Source organism: Rhinolophus sinicus, linkage group LG13, assembly GCF_036562045.2.
Source record: "Rhinolophus sinicus isolate RSC01 linkage group LG13, ASM3656204v1, whole genome shotgun sequence".
Lineage (NCBI taxonomy): Eukaryota > Metazoa > Chordata > Mammalia > Chiroptera > Rhinolophidae > Rhinolophus > Rhinolophus sinicus.
Window position 1 is genome coordinate 1,812,169 of NC_133762.1, and position 23,356 is coordinate 1,835,524.

General features: G+C 41.8%; 1 protein-coding gene and 1 pseudogene across 1 annotated transcript; one reads left to right on the top strand and one right to left on the bottom strand.

Moving 5' to 3' along the window:
• Nucleotides 1-217: 217 nt before the first annotated feature.
• Nucleotides 218-10,924, bottom strand: SNURF (SNRPN upstream open reading frame). The gene is made up of 4 exons (XM_074317772.1): nucleotides 10,765-10,924; nucleotides 5,565-5,660; nucleotides 1,004-1,155; nucleotides 218-255 (listed from the first exon to the last, which is right to left on the bottom strand). Exons 1-3 carry the CDS (start codon nucleotides 10,776-10,778, stop codon nucleotides 1,050-1,052), a joined length of 216 nt encoding a protein of 71 aa, XP_074173873.1. The 5' UTR covers nucleotides 10,779-10,924; the 3' UTR covers nucleotides 218-255; nucleotides 1,004-1,049.
• On the top strand, nucleotides 10,921-23,145 carry LOC109459019 (centromere protein K; annotated as a pseudogene).
• Nucleotides 23,146-23,356: the final 211 nt, after the last annotated feature.

Genomic DNA, 23,356 nt, shown 5'->3' on the forward strand with positions numbered 1-23,356 from the left:
GAAAACTCATCTATAAACCCCATCCTTCTCTGTTTCAGTTTCTAAAAAGTATCTACTAAACCCTTTTTATTGAGGTCATACAAATCTTAAAATTAAAAAAAACAAAGTCATAAAGGAAAAACAAAGTATTAAATCAGAATCAAAATCTGAACAGCTTTTTCCTAAATACGTAAGCAATCAACATAAAAAGACAGACTGCAAATAAATCTACATCACATTGAAAAGTCATGAAAAATATCTTTATTACATTGCCAGCTGATTCAAATACATTGGTGAAAACAACAAAAAAAAATGTGAGAAAAAGACAAAACAAAAAAGGAATAATTAGTAAGTAAGTATGGGAAAATATTTAGCTTCTTATTTGCTAATGAATGTGATATATATTTATAATTCAGTAGGCACAAGTGATACATAGGTCATTAAAATAACCAGTGCAGGTCAAAGTGTATTGTAACCGACACTCCACTTTTTCAAGGCAATGAAGACTGATTAATAATATAATACTTTTTGTAATACAATTTAGAAACTGTACCTTGAGCTCATATTCCTTGATTCAATTTATTTGCACAACTGCATGGGGAAATAATCCTGTTTTATGCAAAGCAATTCACTGAAGCTTTATTCAAACTACCAGCAGAAAAATGAAGTCTCTCACAGAAGTTAAAAAACATTCATTAGCAGAATATTCAGCAGCCATTTAGAATGAAGTTCATTTTCCATATAATGTTAGTTTGAAAATCAATACAAATTAAGTATGAATAGAACTGCCTAAAAAGCACACACCACAATGAAATGAAAAGAATACAGAAATGTGATGAATGTACCAGAGAGGAGCAGTCAGGTCTCGCTTTTACTTTTTTTTAACTTTCTGCAATCTACTTATTGCATGAAGCTTTCAAGGAAAGGAAATTCGTTTACCAACACATCCCAGATAATGATGTGACCTCCAAACACCCTACTCTAAGGATTTCTTTACTCCTGCTCAGGACTGATCAGTTCTAACCTGGATTTCTGCTTGGAGTCCACTACCTGGGATGTGCCAAGACCACTTAGCCACCTCTCGGGGTCTCGGCTAAGAACGCCTGCCTCAGTTCGGCCTGGAAATCCACAACGGGTACTTGCTGCTGCTGAGATCGCCTCGGGTACAGCTGACACCTACGGCAAGAGGACAGGACACATGCATGAAAAGACATTTGCTATATGGATAGCAATATGGAAGCAAACACAGAGACCCTTACATTTAAAGGGGTCCTCACTTAGGGTGACAGCATGACATCACCTTATGAATAAATTCTAAATCAGGAAACAGGGGCCTGTCTCTGCACACAGGGAGCTGAGGGATACTTACCCACTTGGGGAATATTACCGAGAAACTTAAAAAACAAAAAGAAACCAACCAAGAGCTCTTCCTGTGGAAAAACTACTAGTGACACACCCATTACTCACTTTCCAACCTTCCTATCTGGAAAGTTCTTTAACCCAAAGCGAGCGGGCCAGGCTTTGTGGAGGCATTCCCAGTGAGATATCAAGCTGTCCTCCAAGCCCATCCTGCTGAGATGTCACTAGCTGAAACAACGAATTCCAGGGTCCAGGTTCAGGTTCTCAAACTATGTCAACCATCCATTAGCAGGGAATTCCAGAGACAGATTCCTATGGATCCCTACGGGATTACTAATCCCTATGGATCAGTCATCTGGCAGATGCCTATGGATCAGTCATCTGGCAGGTCCCTATGGATCAGTCATCTGGCAGGTCCCTACGGATCAGTCATCTGGCAGGTCCCTACGGATCAGTCATCTGGCAGTGAATCTGAACCTCAGGATAAGGAAGAGATGTAGGAAGTTACAAACAAGACAAGCATGAAAAAAATCATTCACCAGAGCAAGTCTGCCCTTGTTGATAAGCATATACCTATATAAACACAAGTACACATGCATGTACATGAAAATATTCAACAGCAATTAGATTTGGTAATGGCGCTGTGATAAAACGTTTTCCACTATTTTCCGTACTTTTTCAATAACATTTGTAACATTCTGTGATATAATAAAGAATTAGACTGGACTTTGCCCATGGCTCCCAGGTCCTTTAAAGCCCTAAATTTAGCCAGTGTGAGGAGAGCCTGTGTTATTCCCTGCAAGGCCTCTGGCTCACACCTGAGTTAATGCTAAGACCATGCCTCCTCCAGATCGGAGGAGACAGGACCTGGCCAGGCCACAAAACCCAGCCAGTGCTTAGAGGGTTGGGGCTGGGCGCCTGCCCTCCTTGGAAGGGAGGGGAGCTGGGAACTATATGTGACCGATGTCCTGTCCATCACGTCTAAGTAAAGAACCGCTGAGAAGAACTCTAGACACCTAGTGCTCTGCATACACACTGATGTGTGGACAACCCATCACATGCGGAGGGTCACATCATGGGAGTCTTCCTCTGCCTCACCCTGATTTATATCCTCTGTAATAATGTCACAAGCAGAGTGCTTTCTTGAGTTCTGAGTCACCCTAACAAAGTATGGAAGCCGAGGGAGTTGTGGAAACCAAGTGCATCCAGCTGTCAAGAAGGGCGGGTCTAGAAACGCTGGTTCTCACAGCTGGTATCTGAACTGAAGGTGAGCTTGTGGTGGGATGGTCCCCTTGACCTGTCACAGTGCCCTTGACCTGCCACGGCTGCACTAACTCCAGGCACCATGACTGCTCACGCCTTTCCATTTCCCACTCCAATCACTGAATTCAGTCTTCACTCGGACATTGGCAGTTCCAGTCCTTTCATTACAAATTGGCAACTAAGTCTTTAAGCTAACAAGGTTCTAAAAAGTATGTCAGCCAAAAAAAAGCTTTCTTTGCTTCTGGAACTCCTATTGCAGTGTCCCTCTTGAGTTTACAATGAAGAAACCCAACTGAAGACTAAGGTAAGACGGAGAAAATAACATGCAATACAAATAGCATTTACTTTATGAAATGCAAAATATAAATTTAGAAAGACATTTGAAGGAGAGCACAAAATAGATTCAGAAGACTCTCCAGCCCTGATTTGGTGATACAGCTACTGGAAGACAGCATACCATCAATTTCAGGAGTGTGAATCAATGAGCTGCTATTAATACTTACTGCTGGTCTGGGATGTTTGGTCTGCATATTGTTTCGGTTTTTGGTTTGATGCTGCATAGCATAAAGGCTCTAACAAAATCTAAATCTATGATGGGACCTTTGTCCACTAACAAAATATACCCCCAAGAGCCCCTCCCAACCCATATTTCAACCACAATCTCTAAACCATCTCAAGATATTTTTAGATTGGGGCGGGGGGCATTGTACTTTTCAAAACTCTGAGGTTACAAAAGCCTAAAGGGAAAAAAACGATATTACCATGTAAAATAAAATTAATAGGCAAATAGCAAAAGGATAATTATGTAAATTATTCACTTTTGCATTGTATTTGGGGATGAGATGCTAACAGCAATCCGTTATCAGTCTTTAGAACTGGCACCCACACAATTCCTCAGAAATACTGATTCCCCATCCCTACACTTTGGGAAAAGATGGTGGGTGGATGGATGATTGTTACAATGGGCACTCAGACAGCAGGGATTAGGTCTTCTAGTCCTGACAGACTCCGGAGCACGTGTGTCATTATGCAGGAGTTAAGGCATAGTAACACCGCTTACCCATTCCTATAGCGCTTACCCAGTCCTATAGCGACTCAAAGTAGAGAGGTGACTGTCAGGGAAATTACACTATTTCGCCACCTGAAAACTCGCCTTATATCCTTTCCACAATTCAACACCCTGCAGTATTCATACGTAATCTATACAGCAAAGGTCGGGAAAATGAAGTTATTTCTTCTTCGAAACCAACAAAATGTTTCCACAAGTAAACGATCCCTAAAGAAGGCTTCAACATGATGAGGGTGAGCTCACCTGTTGTCCTGGTCTGGTCCACACGGACGCTGCACAGGAGAAAGGCTCCAACAAAACAGGACAAATGTGACCCACCTTTACTACTAGCAGTCAGCAGCCCTCTCCAAAGGGCCCCCCATGACTCCACCCCAATAACTACCTCGAGGTATTTCCAGAGATGTGGGTGGGGGCTTGGCCCTTTTATCAATAAAAATACTGAAGTTACAAAGACTAGCTGGAACATAAGACATCATTATATAAAAGAATTAATAGACAAATAGACTTATAAAGGACTATAAAGACATATTATAGTATATATAATATTCACTCATAAAAACTTTTCAAAGTAATTTCCAAAATGAAAATATAATAAAAGAATAAACTCAGAAGCATAAGTAAGAGAAATTGAGATGGGGAAATCTTTAGCCTCACCAGTAATTTAAAATGTGCAAATAAATATATTGTAATTTTTCACATATAAAATGAGCAAATAACAAAAATAAGACACTAACTGCTATCCACATTTTATAATTATTATAAGATTTAAGATTTGAGGAAGTAAAATAAAATGCAAATATTATTCTTAATTTTGATGGTCTTCTCTTCACTGTTTGTAACAGCTAAGAAATGCAAAAAACTTAAATATCCATCAGTAAGCTAATGATAAATTACCTTGTTACACCACCACACTCTGTTGTTACACCACCACACTCCGTCATTTGTAAAATAACTAAGGGGGATTTATGCGTTGACGTGGAAAGATTCCCCAAGGCAGTTTAAGAATAATAAACCTCATGTACGTAAACAAATCACCAAACGCCTCCCCCATCCCACGTGTACACACAAGAATGCATAGGGAAACATCAGGTAAGAGAGTCATCAACGTACCTGAGGCTTACCCCGGGGATGGAAGGAGAAATGGACCAGTGGAGACTTGAAGTAGATACTCTCTATCTCAAAATTGTGTTTTATAAAGAGACTATATTCATGTATTATTAATACTTATAATTTTGAAAAATAACTCAAATCAGCTTTAAATAAAATTTAAAAACTGCTACCCACTAAAACTGTCAAGATTTGTGGTAATACCAAAATGCTGAAGATTCAATGGATACTCAATCTGTATCAGGTCATTAAAATGTGTATTTTTAATTAAAATCTCCCTTCAGAAAACTTAAATGTAAAAGTGTGTCTACATGTGTTAAATAAAGGGAGGTTAAAAACACATGCGTTTCAAATTTTAACTAGATAAATTCATTAACCTAAAAATAAAAATCTAAATATTGCAGAGCAAGTATGGATACAGAAATTAACATGCCTTCGGTGCACAGAACATTTTACAAGCAGAGAAAAAGTTACTTGGTAAAATGCAAACAATAAAGGAGAAATAATGTAAATATATATATGTTGAAGGATGTAGAATTTTGTAAAGATAAAACCCACCTATTCATGTATGGAAAAAAGAAAACACATTTTACTAAAATTTTAACCTAAGTTGAATTAATTTAGAGTAACATTATTCATGATGACGTCATTGCTTTTTGGCTACATCTTCTATATATGTATGCTTCTATCATTAATTAAATTCATTTTGGTCCCTTTGCTGGATGAGGTTTTGTTCCAATTTGAAGGATTTTAACCTAAATCGGTTCTCAACCCAGACTGTACTCACTCTTGGTTGCTCAGTGAGGCTGTCCTCCTACGTTTGACTTGGACCTCCACCTCTGGTACGTGCTGTTCTGTAGTCCGTCTCAAGTGTAAGCGGTCCCTGAAGCAGAAGAGGTATTTCACAGAATTCATCAGTTATGAAATAACCATTTTCTAAAGGTTATATTTAGAGCTGTATTTAATATATGATCACGTTTTAGTGTTCATAATCTAATTAAAACAAGGTACAGTGATATGTCAACTATATCAATAAAACTGGGGGGGGAGAACCAAGGTAAATAAAATAGTAGGTCTCTTTATCCTCCTATAGTCAGGTTCTATCCTAAAACCACTCCCCCTCCCCCTTTAGGAGCCCTCTAACATCAGAAAACCTGGGGGAAATACCAGAAAATTAAGCAAAAATAAAGTAACATTTCCATTTATATTCACATATATATAAATCTATATACTTACAGATATATTCATATACACATACTACTAATACCTAAGTAACTCCCCCAAAATAGCAAAGTTGATTACAAAAAATGATTCAAAAAATATTTAATAGAACAGATCCCTTTGTAAAGTGGAATAAAAAGTTTAAATTACAAAACGTCTACTTAAGCAATCAATCTCCTGTGCAAATGCTGCTTCCTAGGATTTGCAAAACCAACCAACCAAAAAAACAAATGAAAAGCCCAAAAGGAATGCATAGGCAAACAAAAAGCCAAGAAAACAGCTACCGCCATATTGTGATCTGCAGAACAGTTCACAAAATGGCTGCTTCAAGGTATCTGAGCAAGGTATCTACTACTTGGGGTCATTTAGATCGGAAACTACAGGAATCACTCCTAAAACTGAAATTTAAAAATGCTTAATTAGAAAAACAGAAGGAAAGGCATTTTACAAAAGTCATGAAAGGTTAACAGTTCAAAGACAGAATCCAAAGGACATCCCCAAAGCAAACTGCCTGAACCCTAGCTATTTTAAAATTCAAGTTAGATTATGCAAAGTAACCCAAATTGTTCTATTGCTTCAAAAACTTTAAAGTTCTAATCAAGCAACAGCAAAGATCATTTTAAATATCATATACTCGTATGCTCATATCAGATTTTTAAATGATAGACGTCTATATTTTGATAATCTCCTTGACCTTTCATTAGAAAACGGTTTCTTAGATAAGATACCTAAAGTACCTAAAGAGGGATAAATTCGTAAACTGGATTTCACCAAAAGCAAAAACAAAAGTCTTAGCTTCAAAGGACACTATAAAAGTGAAAAAACAACCAGCAGGAGAAAAAAATATTTGAAAAATCACAAAGCTGATGAAAGTCTATGGGAAGAACTCTTACAACTTAATAAAATGATGAAACTCAATTTAAAAAGGGTAAGGGACTTGAACACACTGCTTTCCAAAGATATACAAATTGCCATCAGCACAAAAAAAGGATGTCCAACATCATTATAGCCATTAGGGAAATCAAAGCTACAAAAACAAACCACTCTACACCTCAGGAGCAGAGGGGAGATGTGGCAAAGTTGCTGAGTGGGGCTGTAAAATGACATGGCCTGTTACTTCCTATAATCGTTACCCGCTAGGAAACATCGGATCCAGTAATTCCTCTCCTACTAGATGGAGTGAAATGAAAACACAAACTCGAGCATGAATGTGCCTAACAGCATAAATCATAATAAACAAAAAGAGCAAGCAACTTATGAATGGATAAACAAAATATGGCATGATTATATCCATACAATGTAATGTCATCCAGTCATAAAAAGCAATGAAGGACTGATTCGTGCAGCATGGTCTCACAAATATACTTAATACATACTAACAATACAATAAAACGGGATTCTCATGGACCTCTGCTATGTCACAGACCACTAATTAGGATTAATCGAAGTGTGACTGAGAACACCCCGTTACCAACAAAAACACTTTAGTTCCTTTATCCCCCCTTCCTATCAGTTGCTCCATATTAAAAGGTCTGAGTTCAACTATGGAAAGAATCAGTCAAAAACATTCTATTCAATTTTCTGAATCTACTTTTTTAAAAAGCTCTGTGCAAAATCGTACATGAACAGCTTCATTTTGAAAATATTTACATATATTCTAAATACATACACACATGCATGTATAATCTTAACTGCATTCCCTACCCAGAAACCAACATTTCAGAAAATTAAGCCTTTAAGGAAAAAATGTTGTTATAGGTACACAATGTTAATTTTGTTTCAAAATAACTAAAAAATATGAATCTGGCAATACACAGAAGCAAAAAGTGATGAGATCACACAGTGTTTTCCTTAAATGTCTAATATTCTACCTCCCTATGTTCCTGAAGCTCTGGTACTAGGCCAAATATTTACCGGGCAGAATGGAGACCTGGAAACCTGAGAGGCCTTTCTAGAGGGATCGGCCACACTGAGCTCCTGGGCCTCAGTGAAAGGCTACAAAATGGCGGCCCAGGGTGATGCATGCTCACCTTGCAAGGGGACCTACGTTCAGAAGGAACACCAAAATGTAAATATTTGAAGCGGTATCTTCATATAAGCTGGAAAAAATGCGCAAGTCATAATTATCACAAAATTCCAGACTCCTGCTATTTTTAAAATTACTCGGAAAGAAAACAATTACAGAACAAAGCTTCCCAAGCTCCTAGGTTTACGTTTTTCTTAATTGCATTCCAACTCACCAACACCAGACATAATGGGCACGATAATGAAAGAGAAAAAGGCAAGCACACCAAAATACTGCAAAGGTAAACAAAATCCTTAAAAATGTCACCCCAAAAAATCAAAGTAGTGGAATACGGAATACAAGAATAGTTTACTTTATTAATTATCCTTTCTCACCAAATTTTCATAGTAGCTCCAACTTCAAAAATGATGGGTCAAAAGCATTAATTTTAAAATCTAATTAGAAACAAGTATCAATTCCCTAATCCCACGTACACCCACAGACCTGCAGTATTCTACTTTTCTGATTCTGTCCTCCGCTATTCTCCTTAAGCAAACACAATTTACAGCTCTCGGCTCCTGGGAGCCCTGATCCCCTGATTTAAGGAAACCATCCATAACGGTGGCATCATGAATGGAACATCCAGAGATTAAGAAATACGACCGACTCTTAAAGGCGATGCAGTTGTGGAATTACCCAACCTGAAAAGTGGAAATCAAAGGTTATAGGCAGGGGCGTGGTCTGAAGGATTACCTGAATCCACTTTGAATATGCAGATCAATTACTCGTAATACAACCTAACGACAATCCACAGAAATGAAAAGGTGGGCCTAGTTTCTAGGGAATCCGAAAACAGATTTACCATTTCCTGCACCAGTGATGGAGGCTGCCTCAAGCAACAGGATGGCCTTACCTTTCTTGGCCTCCAGGCCCCCATCTTCCTTCTACTGCGCCACAAAACAGCAAGGGCACAGAATGTACGCATCGCCCCCTGTACAAACCCCTGGCCTCATCGCCTTCCCTACTCCACTGTGGTACCGTGGGGCGGGGGCGGCCACAAGGCACAGGCTGAGCCAACGCTTGTCCTTCGTCCCCTCCCCGAACTGCAGCACAGCAGCGAAGGAGCAGCAGCTGTAACAGACAGGTGAAGGGGGTGGCTGCCAGCCCCACCAGGCCGAGACTGCGCAAACCCCCTCCTTTGCTGCCCGCCCCACTGCGGGAAAGAGGTGGTGTCATCCCTGCTGCGCCTGCGCACCCCGAACCCGCACCCATCCCTACTGCAGCACTTTGGGGAGGGGGCAGCCGCCCACGCAGGCCCACCTCCTCCCCGAAGCACCGCGCTTAGGGGCGGGTGCAACTGACTCTCCTGCCAGGCTGGAGCGTCACAGCCTGCTGCCCCTCCCCCACTGCGGCACCGGGGAGAGGGGGCAGCCACCCCGAACATCTGCAGTGGCAGCCATCTTTGGGGAGCCGCACAATGGCCGTGACGCGATACTGGAGCCTGGTGCGCACCCAAACCAGCCCGAAAGCAGGGAAAATCAACCCAAACGACAGATACCCCTGCAGCGTCACACGCCAAAACCTGGCACGTACGTCGTGAGATGCATAAAGCAAGCACCTCACCCACATCGCCAGTCTTCCGCCAGCGGCACAAAAGCGAGGGACTAGAAAGGAGTAAAACATGCAATGACGTGAACATTTCTGCAGCCATCCCCTCAGCGGAGGGGTGGCGCAGCAAAACCGCCGCAAACTCAAACTCGCAACCTCGAAGATAGGAGCTGGTCACAGAAAATTTAAAGTCCTCCCTTTTCCTCAAATTGATGGCTGCGGGCCTCCGGCGCCCCCCCTCCCGGCCACCCACCTGCCCGCCATCGCAGACACCTAACCAGAGCCCCTTCCCAGGGCCCTATCCCTCCGCGCCCGGGCTGCCACCGTCATGGAGGCCACTTCACCGAGACCCCACCGTCCCCATGTCACACTCGCCGGCCACTGCCATCACGGACACACCGCCGCCCAACACACCACTGCCATCGTGGGTCACCCCGCCACTCACACTTATCCCTCTGCCCCTCCCCAAAATGACCACAATGGCGGTCATGCCACCACCCCGCCCCAGAATCACTGCCAGGGCCATCACCCCACTATCCCCTCCCCCAAATCACCACAAAGGCGGTCATCCTGGTGCCCAGTCCTGACCACCACCACCACCACTATGGTCACCCTGCCGGTCAACCGCCAATCCCCTACGTATGACAACTGTGGCCACCCCACTCACCCCCAAAACCACTAGTACGGCCACTGTTAACACCCCTCCCTCCGCCCCTCCCACCACCACCACCACCACCACCGCGGCAGCCACCGTGGACACCCCACCCTCGCCGCCACTGCGGACAACCACCGACCGCACCCCATCGTACCCTCCCCACCCGCCGCACCACGGCCATCGGCCATCACAATGTACCCCCCCACCCACGGCCATGGCCTCAGATAGCGAGGACAAAAGGCCACCCTCGGAAGGACCTGACGGGATGTGACAGGATGGTGCAGACGGGCCAAGACACAACACGACGCAAACAGGGCACCATCGGGGAGGAAGAGCCAAGCCCCAAGCCTCCAAAGGGGTCCCATGCGGTTCTCCAGACTCGAGGCCTCTAGCTCCCGGATGCCCCGTACACGCAACACTCCGCGAACACGGAACATGAGGCAAACAGAAATGACTGTTCCGGGGGATGCTCTGGGGGAAGACACCCACACGGCTGACCTGGCCCGCTCCATCGCGCCGCTGGCCACTCCTCAGAACAGAACGTCAGGCATCTCCGGCGGCCGCCCGGCTCTGCGCTGGACTGGCAGCCGCAGTGCCAACTAATCACGCCAGCTCCGTCTGCGCGTGCGCCACAGCCCGTTCCCGCGGCCGCGCATGCGCGGCACTTTGCCGCAGTGCCGCGATCCCGCCGCAGTGCGGGGGCCCGCGCCCTGCCAGGGTGCGGTAACTGCGGGGGTTATGTACCGGACCCCGAGGCACTGGCGCTTTGAGAGGGGGCCTCTAGGGACCACCACCACTCTGGAGTCCATGACAGTGTCTCCCTGTTTTTAAATGAGTGTAAAATGGTCAGGAAATAATTCTTGCTTCCCCAACAAATCTTTGCAGAAACCACTGGCCAAACACTCCTGATTTGCAATCAGCCCTCGTGTCTTCCTATAGGAGGTACCAGAACTGCTGGTTTGGAAAAGTTAAACTGATGAAAAACCACAGTTGGTGCAAATATGCTAGATACTTGCAGCCCTTTCTAGAAGAAAGCCTCTCTAAAGGGATGCTGCGTTCTTCAAATTTGGTGGGAGTTTTCCACTTGTGCTACTTTATACAATTTTGCAAATTGTGAAAAGTGTGCCAAGACAATCAATATAATTAAACTCGCCAATACAAAATGAATAGATCATTAAATTGGGGAAATTGGCTGTTCAGTTCTGGTAAAACGGAAAAATGAACTTGATTCCTACATAAAACAAAAGCCTTTACTTGGATGCATTAAATATTTACCAATAATCAATGATAGCTGGAGTGAGGGAAACAGCACTTTCACACAACACTAGTGAACAAGTACGTTATTTCTTTCCCCTTAAAATTACCCTCTCTACAAATGTGACACCTTGGTAACTCCAAAATTTCTGCATATGTATAGCAGGGAGAAAGGCAGGGCTGAGAAGGGGAAGCGAAGGAAATAATCCTGAAGCTATGTTTGCATAGTATTTTACATAGCTTTGTCCTTGCCTCAGTTGTCCACATCAAAGAGCTAAGGGGGGAGGTGGATTAATGGTGACTAAATGGCTCACGTCCTTTCCCCATCTCCCTAAACTAGGGCTCTGCTTCTTATTATGTTCAAACAAAGTTGGAGAGAGACATCAATGCCGACTTCTCTCATAGTGAAATGTTGGGAATTATGTAATGTGCCTCCTGGAAGATGGAGAGACTAAATAAATTAATGTATATATAAACAAAATATAATATGGCTGATGTAAAGAATGGAGTATTAGGCTGAACCATGTGAATTATCAGTATTGAACAGTTTTTGACCTACAAAAATTGCCATGTCTAATAGTTCATTCTGACATATTCATGGGAAATAGCATATGAAGGAATTTAGAAGAGACCCTCTGGTTCACTGACTATTTTGAGTTAATTCACTACACATAGAAAGTTGACTTTGACCATAGGAGTAAATATAAAATATATTGTAAAATTAACTATATGTTGATATGTTACATAATTTTGTGTTTGCATGCACACTGAAAAAGTATGAAAGAACACAGACCACTGTAGACTAGTGATGAAAACCATGCCTTTGGACTCAGACTCATTTGATTCAAATTCTAGCTTTGACTCTTGACAGAAATGTCACCTTGGGCAGGGTATCTAACTTTCTGTGCCTTATTTCCCTAATCTATAAAATATGCACAAACTGTACTTCTCTTATTCAATGATTTGACAATTAAGTAAGTTAATATACTTATTTAGAACAGAATCTGATACAGACTAAAAGCGCTATAGAAGTATTGGCTCTTAGAATTACACCAAATATTACAGTGGTACTTCCCAGGGGAGTAGAAATTATGTAAATATCAAGCAACCAAAACAAAAAAGATAAATTGGACTTTATCATAATTACAAAGAAGTTTTTGCTCAAAGGACACTATAAAGGAAATGCAGAGAGAAAATATTTGCAAATCATATAACTGACAAAGGAAGTCTTACAACTCAACAACAAAAAGACAAAAAATATTTTAAAGGGCAAAGGATTTGAATAGACAATTCACCAATGAGCTATAAACAAATGGTCAATCAGCACATGAAAAGATGGGAATGCAAATGAACAGCTCAGTGAGATGCTATCTCACACTCACGAAGGGGGCTATATTCAAAAACACAATAACAAGTGCTTTGGAGGATATGTAAAAATTGGAACCCTCCTACCTTGTTGGGAGGAATGTGAAATGTTGCTGCCACTTTGGGAAAGAGTTAGGGAGTACCTGAAAATTTAACCCTAAAATTACCCTATGTCCCACAATTCTACTGCATATATAACCCAAACGAAAGGAAAACATGTATCTACACAAAAATTGACACATGGATTTTCATAACAAGCCTTATTATAATACTCAAAAAGTAGAAACAATCCAAATGTCTATCAACTGATGAATGGATGAACAAAATATGATGGGGCATGCATAGCTATACAATGGAGAATCATTTGGCCATAAAAAGGAATAAAATATTGATTCATGCTACAACCTGGATGAACCCTGAAAATATTACGCTGAAAGAATTCAAACACAAATGACCACATTTGGATTGAGTCCATTTATATGAAATGTCCAAAACATGCAAATCCATAGAAATAGAAAGCTGATGGTAAGTGCTTGTAAGGGAATGGGGGAGGGGGAGTGGGGAACTACTGCTAATGCTTATGGGTTTCTTCATGTGATAAAATGTCCTGGAATTAGAAGGGATGGTTTTCAAACATTGTGAATACACTATAAAGCACTGCATTTTTAAAAAGTGGATTTCATGGTGTGTGCATCGTAAATCAATATTTGTAAAACCCCAATTGAGGGATAGTCTACAAAATACCTGACTAGTAATCACCAAAACTGCCAAGAGCATCAAAAGCTAAGAAAGTCTGAGAAACTTTGTGAGTCTTGTCACAATCAAGAAGAGCCTTGAAACAGATGCACTAATGTAATCTGTTATTTTGGATGAGACCCTGGAACAGAGAAAGGACATTATGGAGAAACTGAGAAGATCTGAATAAAGCATGAACTTCGGTTAGTATAATATATTACTATTGGTTTATTAATTGCAGCAAATGTGCCATACAAATGTAAGATGTTGATAATGGGAGAATATATGTATAAGGTATAGGGGAACTCTCTGTACTAGCTTCGGAATAATTGTGTAAATGTAAAACTGTTCTGAAGTAAAACGTCAAGAGAAAAAAATGTTTTTCAGAAAAAGATATACAAAAATGCCCTAACACGGTCACCTACAAAGAAGATGGCTGCAGACAAAGGTAGAAGGGAGGTGTCCCACTTAAGAATGTCTGTCATTCTTTTTCTTTTTTAAGTTTTCTGCCGTTAGAATTTATAAACTGTACCAAATAAAAAGCAAACAAGTAAATGGTACAAAAACATTTTTGTTCAAGGAATTCTGTCTGGCAAAATGACACAATATATACGTTTAAAAGAGATAAGAAACCCCATTTGCAATATCCTTAGATAATTAATTAATATCTACCCACTTTATCAAGAACTCACAGAAATCAATAAAGATTCCTTTATGAAGAGCATACTTCAAAGAAAAACAGAGCAAGGATGACCGCCCAGCCATTATGAAGTATTTGTGTTCTTTGTGACTTGTTTACCTGCTACAATCTCTACTTCAGTGGCCCTTCCTACTTTCCACTTTTGCAACACTAAAACCCGCACAGCATGTGGACTCCCCACTCTGTTCCTGTCTTCCTTGGGTAGGTGAAGAACAAAGAACAGCAGTCCCCACCTCCACTCCCCACACCCCCGGCAGTGGAGCCCAACCCCAGCCGCCAGGACCAAACCCCAGCCCACCATCAGGAAGAGTGGGGGACAGGCAGGCAAATACTGGAAGACACTGAGAAGCTGCCAGACGAAAATGGTTAGATTCTAACTGCGAGGTTTTCAGATTTTAAACACACACATTCTAGTCCCCAGAAAATGTGCTACTTGGGCAAGATTGGCATAAGTTCCAACACCATTATTTTGAATCTTCCTGCTTTTTCAAACAATCCAAGTAGACAGTGATAACTTCAAACACACAAATTTGACATTTTCTGAGGTAACTCGGTCAACCTCAGGGGGAGTGTTTGCAAGCAGGGAGGAGCAGAGAGAAAGTCGGTTTTGTTTTGAGGCAGATTTCTGTTCTTTGTGTTTTCTTAAATGAGAAACACTGATGCAACACAACATAATAAATTGCTGATGAAAAAGTGAGTGGCACCTTGAGAGGTCTTGACTCGTAAATTGTATTTCCTGAGTTTGAGTCAAGCCTAAAAAAGTCTTGCCCAGTCGTGAAAAAAAGATGTGCTTCTACTTGGATAAAAGACTTTTGGAGGGGATGAAAAAGCACTTTAAAACAAAACAAATACAACTATATTACAGCACGAAATATAAAATCGGGTTAATTTTTAAATATGAAACTAGATATTATGAAGTTTTGTATGTATGACTCATGGATAATCCCCAGTCGATCTCTGCCATTAGGAAGACTTTTGTGGAAGGGTTTTAAAAACATATTTGTTTTAATTAAAATGCATTTTGGATAACACAAAAATAAAATCGTTATAACCAGTAAAACAATAGTTTTGAAAATTTCATTCCAATGTATCAGAACTAAAACAAAGATAAAAGAAATAAAAGTTAAAGAATAAGATGCAAACAATTTGAGTTACAGGTAAAAATAACTTTGTATCTTAAAAATTAGTGGAATGTAGACAACAATATTGGAAATGATACTGCAGAAATACCAAAGTCCTTTTTATAGCAAAATTAAAACTTCAGAAGCAGAATTCAAGGCAATAAAATTGTAGAGACTATGGGGTTTGAAGTCTGCATTCTTAGGTGAGCAGCTATTTTTATTTTTCATTTATTTATTTTACAGACACATATTCTGCTTACTACGCACCATGTAACTTGCCAGGTACTTTAACATGAATCCAAATGACAATATGTATGAGTTTGTTATTTCCTATCTCCAACCCTTTTACAGATTGGGGAACTGAGGCCCAGAGAGGTGAATATCCACACTCAAAGTCACACAGCACACAGTGGTTGAACTCAGATTCACGCCCAGCCGTCTGATTCCTGCATCCCCACTCTGGCTCTTAACCACTCCCGGATGCTGTAATTACTGTTTACTATGAATAATGACTATATTCATTACCATTTTTATTCTACAAAGGGTTTCTACAAATCCATATATACCATGTTTCCCAGAAAATGTGACTACCCCGACAATAAGGCCCACTTAAGATCGTCAGCCAGACGGAGGCATTTAGTACGTTATGACGATATTCCAGAAGAAGATGGCATGATTATATTTGAACAAATATAGACTGTTGTACATGAAAAAATAAGACATCCCCTGAAACTACACCCTAATGCACCTTATGGAGCAAAAATTAATATGAGACCCGGTCTTACTTTCGGGGAAACACAGTATTAACCTCAAGCCCATGGAAAAAGTCGGCAAAAAGACAAAATAGCACACACACTTTGGGCACAGAAGCCTTTCTCAAAGCACTGGATGGCAGCCTTTCACTGCAAGCCCAGTCCGTTCCCAGGAAAGCTGACCAGGAGAGAGAAATCTGCTGTAGGCTCCCTCCCCCAATCTGGGAACAGCAGGAGGAAGATTCTGCTAATTGCAGCCTCTTAGAAAATCCCAGGACCAGCTCAGGAAGAGGCCAAGCATGACAAGAAAGTTCTAGTCCTGTTTAGAATGCTCAAATAGGACATGAATAACAATAACGGACTCTAATATCCTTGGCTTTTGCACACATTCTCACCACAGCCAGGTTTTGGGCAAAAACACCCTACACAGTCAGCAAACTGCACCAAATCCCACCTATTGCCAATGCAGTTTTTAAATGATTGGGAGGGAATCAAAATAAAGACTATTTTGTGCCACGTGAAAATTGTATGTTCGAGCTTCAGTATCTATGAATAAAATGTAATTAGAGCACAGCTGAATAAAAAAACCCAGTCTCTCTCTCCTGAGTAGGGAAGAACGCAGTTCTCCACCTCCTGTGTGTGTTTCCCCTTTCCTCTCACGCTAATACCACACTCACAGAGAATACTTCACTTCTGACACTTCTGTCACCAAATGTGTAGTGTTTTCTCCTCCACACCAAGTAATTCTCCATGACACCAGTGGGGTGTCCTACCACGTAACTCAACTCTGATATTATCTACTGGATATAGTGGCAGATCTCACAGGCCAAGGATTCAGTCCCACAAGACAACTCACCCCAGTTCGTATGTCAATTACAAGCAGTAGGTCCCCAGGTTCCCAAGCTACCACAACTTCTGTCTGAATTGATTACAAATCAGAGGTTCCCTTCGGGTTTGATTAATGTGCTAGAACGGCTCACAGATCTTGGGGAAACACTTCCTTACAGTCACCAGTTTATTCAACGATATGCTGAAGGAGACAGGCAGGTGGAGTGATACATGGGGAGAGGTTTCAGAGATTATGTGTGGTTTAAGTACATGTATGTAGGTGCCAAACTCACAAGAGGCAGAGTAGTGATGGTAATTTTTTGGGTCAAATTGGCTGAGCCATGGTGCCCATATAGTTGGTCAAACACCAGAATGTCACCTGGATGTCACTGTGAAAGTCTTTTTTGGATGAGATTAACATCTAAATCAGTAGACCTTGAGTAAATCAGATTACCCTCCTAGATGTGGGTGGGCCTCGTCCAATCAGTAGAAGGCTGTAAGAGCGAACAGACTGGTATCTCCCCTGGAAGAGGGAATTCTGTCTCCAGCCTGGCTTTGGGCTAAAGTATGCAACTCTTCCCTGGTCTCCAGCCTGTCCCCCTACCCTGCAGATACTGGGCTTGCCAGCCTCCACATCACATGAGTCAATTCCTTAAAACAAATTTCTCTCTCTCTCTACTAGGCTGGCCCTTTAGAGAAAAAAGTTTGCTGATCTCTACTATAGTCACTTGGCCTCCTTCACAAAAGTTGTCAGGATTTCTGGTCAGAACGGTGTGATTATTCCTCACTGTGTTTATTCCTACAAGCTGTCCTAGGAATTCTGGCTTTGAAATGTAAAGCCTAAACAACGTTTTTTAAAAACATGCAAAACAGATATACCAATGGAATAGAGCGCCCAGAAATAAACTTTTGCCTATGGTCAAATGATTTCAATAAGGGTGCAAAGATCATTCAATGGGGGAAAGGACAGTCTTTGCAAAACATGGTGCTGGGAAAATTAGATATCGACGTGCAAAAACAAACAAAAAAGAAGTTGGACCCTTACCTTACATAATACACAAAAATTAACTCAATGAATCAAAGTCCTAAACTTAAAAAGAGCTAAAACTATAAATCTCTTAGAAAACACTGGGAAATGCATTATAACATTAGATTTAGAATGATATCTTGGCTATGACAATAAAAACACAGGGAGCAAAACAAAAAGTAGGGGGTTATCACTTTGTGAGTCGTGAAATGTCTAACTATTGCATTGTTTTGTACACAAATTTATAAAAAAAATTTCCAACCAAAAAAATAAAATGTAGGTTAATTGGAGTGTATCAAAATTAAAGACTTCTGCATATCAAATCAATAGTTAAAAAGCAATCCACAGATGGGAGGAAATATTTGCAAGTTATATATCTGATAAAGAGTTAATATCTAAAATATACAAAGAACTTATACAACTCAGGAACAAAAACAACCTGATTAAGAAATGAGCAAAAGACTTGAATAGATTTTTATCCGAAGAAGATATACCAATCAGTAAAAATTGGTACACAATGAGACATCATTTTATACCCAGGGGGATGCTATGATATTAAAAACAAAAATGAAAAAGCATGCAATACCAAGTGTTGGCAAGGATGCAGACAAATTGGAACCCTTGTAAAATTTGAGAATGTAAAATTATGCATCTCTTGTGGGAAACTGTTATTTCATTAAAAGAAAAAGACATACAATGTGTGGCATCCATATGTGGTGTATCAACACAGTAGCATTCTGAAACATGGCTAAAACATGGATGAACCTTGAGGACCTTATGTGAGTGAATATGCATGACAGAAAAGGACAAATATCGTATTATTCCACTCCCCTCCCACTGAGATTCTGGTTCCCAACCCTCGCGCAGTTTGGCACCACCATTCATATCAGATATCAGGAATCTGAGGTCCCTGAGAAGTTAATGTCACCAGACGTGGCTTCCCAACTCTTGATGCCAGAGGAATTGTTAAGGTGGTTCTGACTCTTAGAGACATGTGTTCCACAAAATCATGTTTCTTTCAGCAAGTTTATTAATTATACAATTCCTAGGACACTCGTGGGAACCTTCAGTGGGAAGCAGCTAGAAGAGTGCCAATTGGAGAAAGACTATAAACAACACAATTCATAACACTTCTCGGCCTAGTCCCAGAGTAAACACCCACAGTTCACTTTTGCCCCAAACAGGGATGACCTTCTCAAACCTAACCTTATTTGGGGGCAACTTTCCGGATTCCTTTGGTCTGAAAGCTCTCCTGTTTAAAACTTCCCTTGAGGGCATTTGCTCCAAACAGGCCACATATGCTGGAGATGATGAGGTCAGAACAAAGAAATCTCCAATCCAGACAGCTTAGTGTGGGTCACTCCCCTTGGAACCTCTCTCCCCTACCCTGTCCCCAGAGTGCCTCCCCCTTCCCACTCAAGACAAGGAACACTCCCCATTTCTCCATGTTTCTGTCACATCTGAATCTTAGCTCAGACTCTTGCCTCCAGCCCAGAACCTCTTTCTCCCCATCCTGGTCTCAGCTTGCATAGCATCACCTTCAGGAAGCTTCTCAGGAGGTTTTTGGAGGCAGAGGTGCCTGAACAAAAAACACATTCCCTAAGTCAGTACTTTTATCTAGATTTCAAATAAACCCACCTATTGAACAAATTCTAACCTCCATCAGAATGAAACCTCTTAGATGAAAGGGGTTCTCATCGTCCTAACTTGTGATCTCCCAAAACATACACACCAGTAACTGAGAGCCTGCCCCCACATGGGAATTCAACAAAAATAGTTTAATTGTATAAGTCAGAGGTCAGCCACCCTTTTCTGTGATGAGCCAGACAGTAAATATTTTAGGCCTTAAGAGCTGCAGGTGTGTTTCAATGACTCGATTTTGCTGTCATGTTAGCGGCCATCGTTTTGATTTTTTCAACCAGTTAAAAACAGAAATCAATTTTAGCTCACTAGCCCTGTACATACAGGCAGCAGTCAGATTTGGCCACAGGTTGTACTTGGTTGACCCCAGGTATGAATGAATACAGGTTGAGTCAGTCCCAAATGTGTCTTTTTGATATCTCTCTTTCTGTTTTTCCAGTTACCTGCAGACTTCTCCACATTTTACCAGAGGACCACCCACCCTGATGGAAACCCTACAATGTATGCCATGTGCCCGCCCTGTGGGGCCTGCACATCGGGAAACCCCCACGCCTAGCCTCTCTCTTCTCTCTCTCTAGGTCTGTGAAGCGGGTCTTTTGCCTTTTGCAGCAGCTCTGATGTGCTTAGATTCCTTGTCTGTGAACGTCCACCAAATCCCTCCTCTTCCATACCCTGGGCTCACCCCGACCCCCACTCCAATCCTTCCCTTCCCTAAGCACCCCTTCCAAGCACACTGTACACAGCTCACTGCCCCGTCACAGACTGCAGGTTGTCTGAGGACTTGCCCTCTTTTTTCTCAAACCAGCTCCCTGCAAGAGTCATGGCTGTTTTGCCAACAATCCCACAAATGGGCAAAAAATGAACTTTCAATCAACATTATAGAATCCATGCCTCACTGAAGTAAACTGGAAATCACTCAGTGTATCTGATGTCACTGCTAGCGGGCTTAGGAGAGGAGTGCCACCAGGCAACACTGAAAACACAGAACAACAGCTGCAGCCAGTGCCATAATGGTAGAAACTGGCCACCGGGCTCGGCGGGCAGCTCACAGGACACGGAGCTCCAGCCCAAAGGCGAGACACTTACTGCAGGGAACTTAATACCTGTGGTGCTGAGATTTATAATAAAAAATAGGTATTAGGTCTTCACCCCCCCCTCAGGCGTGGAGCTCCTGAAACCCTGGGGATTTTCCCGTGATAACAGTGATTAAGATTATCTTTTGTTATGTTAATGAGGCGGCTCAGGAAGGGTGGGGGCTGGTTTGGTTGCCTGGAGAACCAGGAGATTAGCGCTTTGGAACTTTGAGTCCGTCCCCCACCCTCCTGGGAGAGGAGAGGGACTAGGGTTGAATCCATCTTTAATGGCCAGCGATGTAATTAGTCCTGCCTACTAAAGCCTCCATAAAACCCCAAAAGGACAGGCTTCCAAGAACCGACATGTTGGGGAACCAGAACGTTTCCAGGTGCCACGGTGCCAGGCCTAAACTCCACGGGGGAACACAAGTTCCTTTTTTCCGGGACCTTGCCCTAGGTGTCTCTTCACCTGGGTGTTGATTTCTATCAATATCCTTTGTAAGAAACTGGTCATCTAGGGAGTAAGGTGGTTTCCTGAGCAAATTAATTGAACCCAAGGAGTGGGTCACAGGAACCTCTGACCTGGTTGGTAGAAGCACGGGTGACAACCAGGACTTGTAATTGGCATCTGAGGTGGCAGGGTGGAGGGACAGTTTTGTGGAAGTGAGCCCTTAACCTGTGAAATCTGATGCTCTCTCTGGGTAGATAGTGTCAGAATGGAGTTGAATGGCAGGACAGCCAGCTTCTGTCCAAGAATTGCTTTGTGGTGTGGGGGAAATGTCCTACAAGTTGAAATTGGGTGCAGAAACCGTAATCCCCAAGGTGCCGTCAGGACTTACGTACACTTCTTCGGCTCTCACACCAATGCCAGCTTCAGCTGCCACTGGTTAGGAAAAACTAGGGGTTGGGGCACTGAAGGAACTGGGGAACTTGTGGTTTCCCCTTCGAGTACTCCAAACATACCTTCTCACCCGGGCTTCTTTATTCTCCTGCACATTCTCTGAAGACAGTGTGACCAGACCCCACAAGCCAGGCCCTCTGCTTCCCCCTAACAAAGCTGTGTAACCTCACCATTCCCTTGTAGCCATAGGTCGCCTCATGTTTCAACTGTGGGGCTCAGTGAGGCTGTGACCCGGTTGGGAAAATTACAGGTAATATCTCAGTTAATTGTTTCTGCTTGAAAAAAAGGACGGGTCACAGGACAATAATTGACAAGTTTACTTTGCAGAGAAAAATGGAGACTCAAGACCACCACTGACGCATGGTGACCCTCTGATAGGTAGGGTCTTAGAATCTACGCATTGAGACCTTATCAAGAGACCCGACACAAGAATTTCCCCTAACACCCCCTCCCACTCCTTTTCTCCAGCTTAAAAATCCTTAACTTAGTCCAGTGGGTAAGATGGATCTGAGGTGTGGCTACGTCTCCCATCTTCTCAGTCAGTAAACCTTTCCTTACTCCAAACTCTGACGTTTGGAATCTTGGGCTTTGGAAGCTTCGGGCACACAAACCAGAGTCCGGTGACAAGAATGAGAAGGAAACAGATGCACAAGTAGTTTAAGTGATTTGCCCAAGGTCTCACACTTTTTTATTGTAAGGCTAAGAAAATCAAAAGCAAAAGTCAGTGAATAAGCAACCTCTAGATCCAGTACCACAGATGTGGCAGGTGTTACAGATGCTGAAGAAAAACTTAGTAATGGATGTGAAGAAACATGGAATGAGATGGGAGAACATCAGAATAAATTACCGCTTGTTGGAATTGAGACACTAATTCAAACACTCAGTTATCAGTAATTATGCAAGTGAAATGTATGCCCACTGAACCCAGTCAATAGCAGAAACAAACTCCTGAAATAATTACACAGAATGAAGACGATCTGGTAACATGAGGAAAAGAAGAGTTCCCAAAACTGAGACCTGATCTTGAACCGACACTGTCTACTATTCAGTCAAAGAATGAAAAGTTAGAGGAAGACTTGGAAATGGAACAGCAACACAGAGAGACTGGAGTCTCACAACATACTACCCAATGAGTTGAAACATCCCATCGAGACGTTTCCTGAATCAAGAACCTTTAATAAGCTGAAAACAGAAATGCTTAACATGAAAGAATGGAAGGAGAAACTTGATTCCCTTGGGTGAGTTTCTAGCACACTACTTTCCTCTACCTGATAGAAATGTGAAAACTCTTCAAGAATCCACTGCATAGCTGATAGCACTGCATGGAGTGTTAGAGAGTCATATAAATAGATTATCGGATGTTCCAGATGGTGCATATGTTAAAAATAGTGATTCCTTATGGCCACCTTGTACTGACCTGCTGTTCCTCAATTGAGACCTCCAGAAAATCCAACCCAAATAAGATTAGAAGCCTTCCCTTAGTAAGAGGGTGCTCTCTTATTTACAGGTACTTAGAGAATGCTGTCATTCCAGCATGATGGAAACATCTGGACTACTTGGATAGATAACATTATTTGCAAATCAAAGTATCTAGTTCATCTTTATTCTATCTTTAAAATAATGTGCTGCAATCTATTATTCATTGTCAAATGGTCCTCTCATTCAGTCAGTGCTTTAGTGTTTTAAAAGGTAT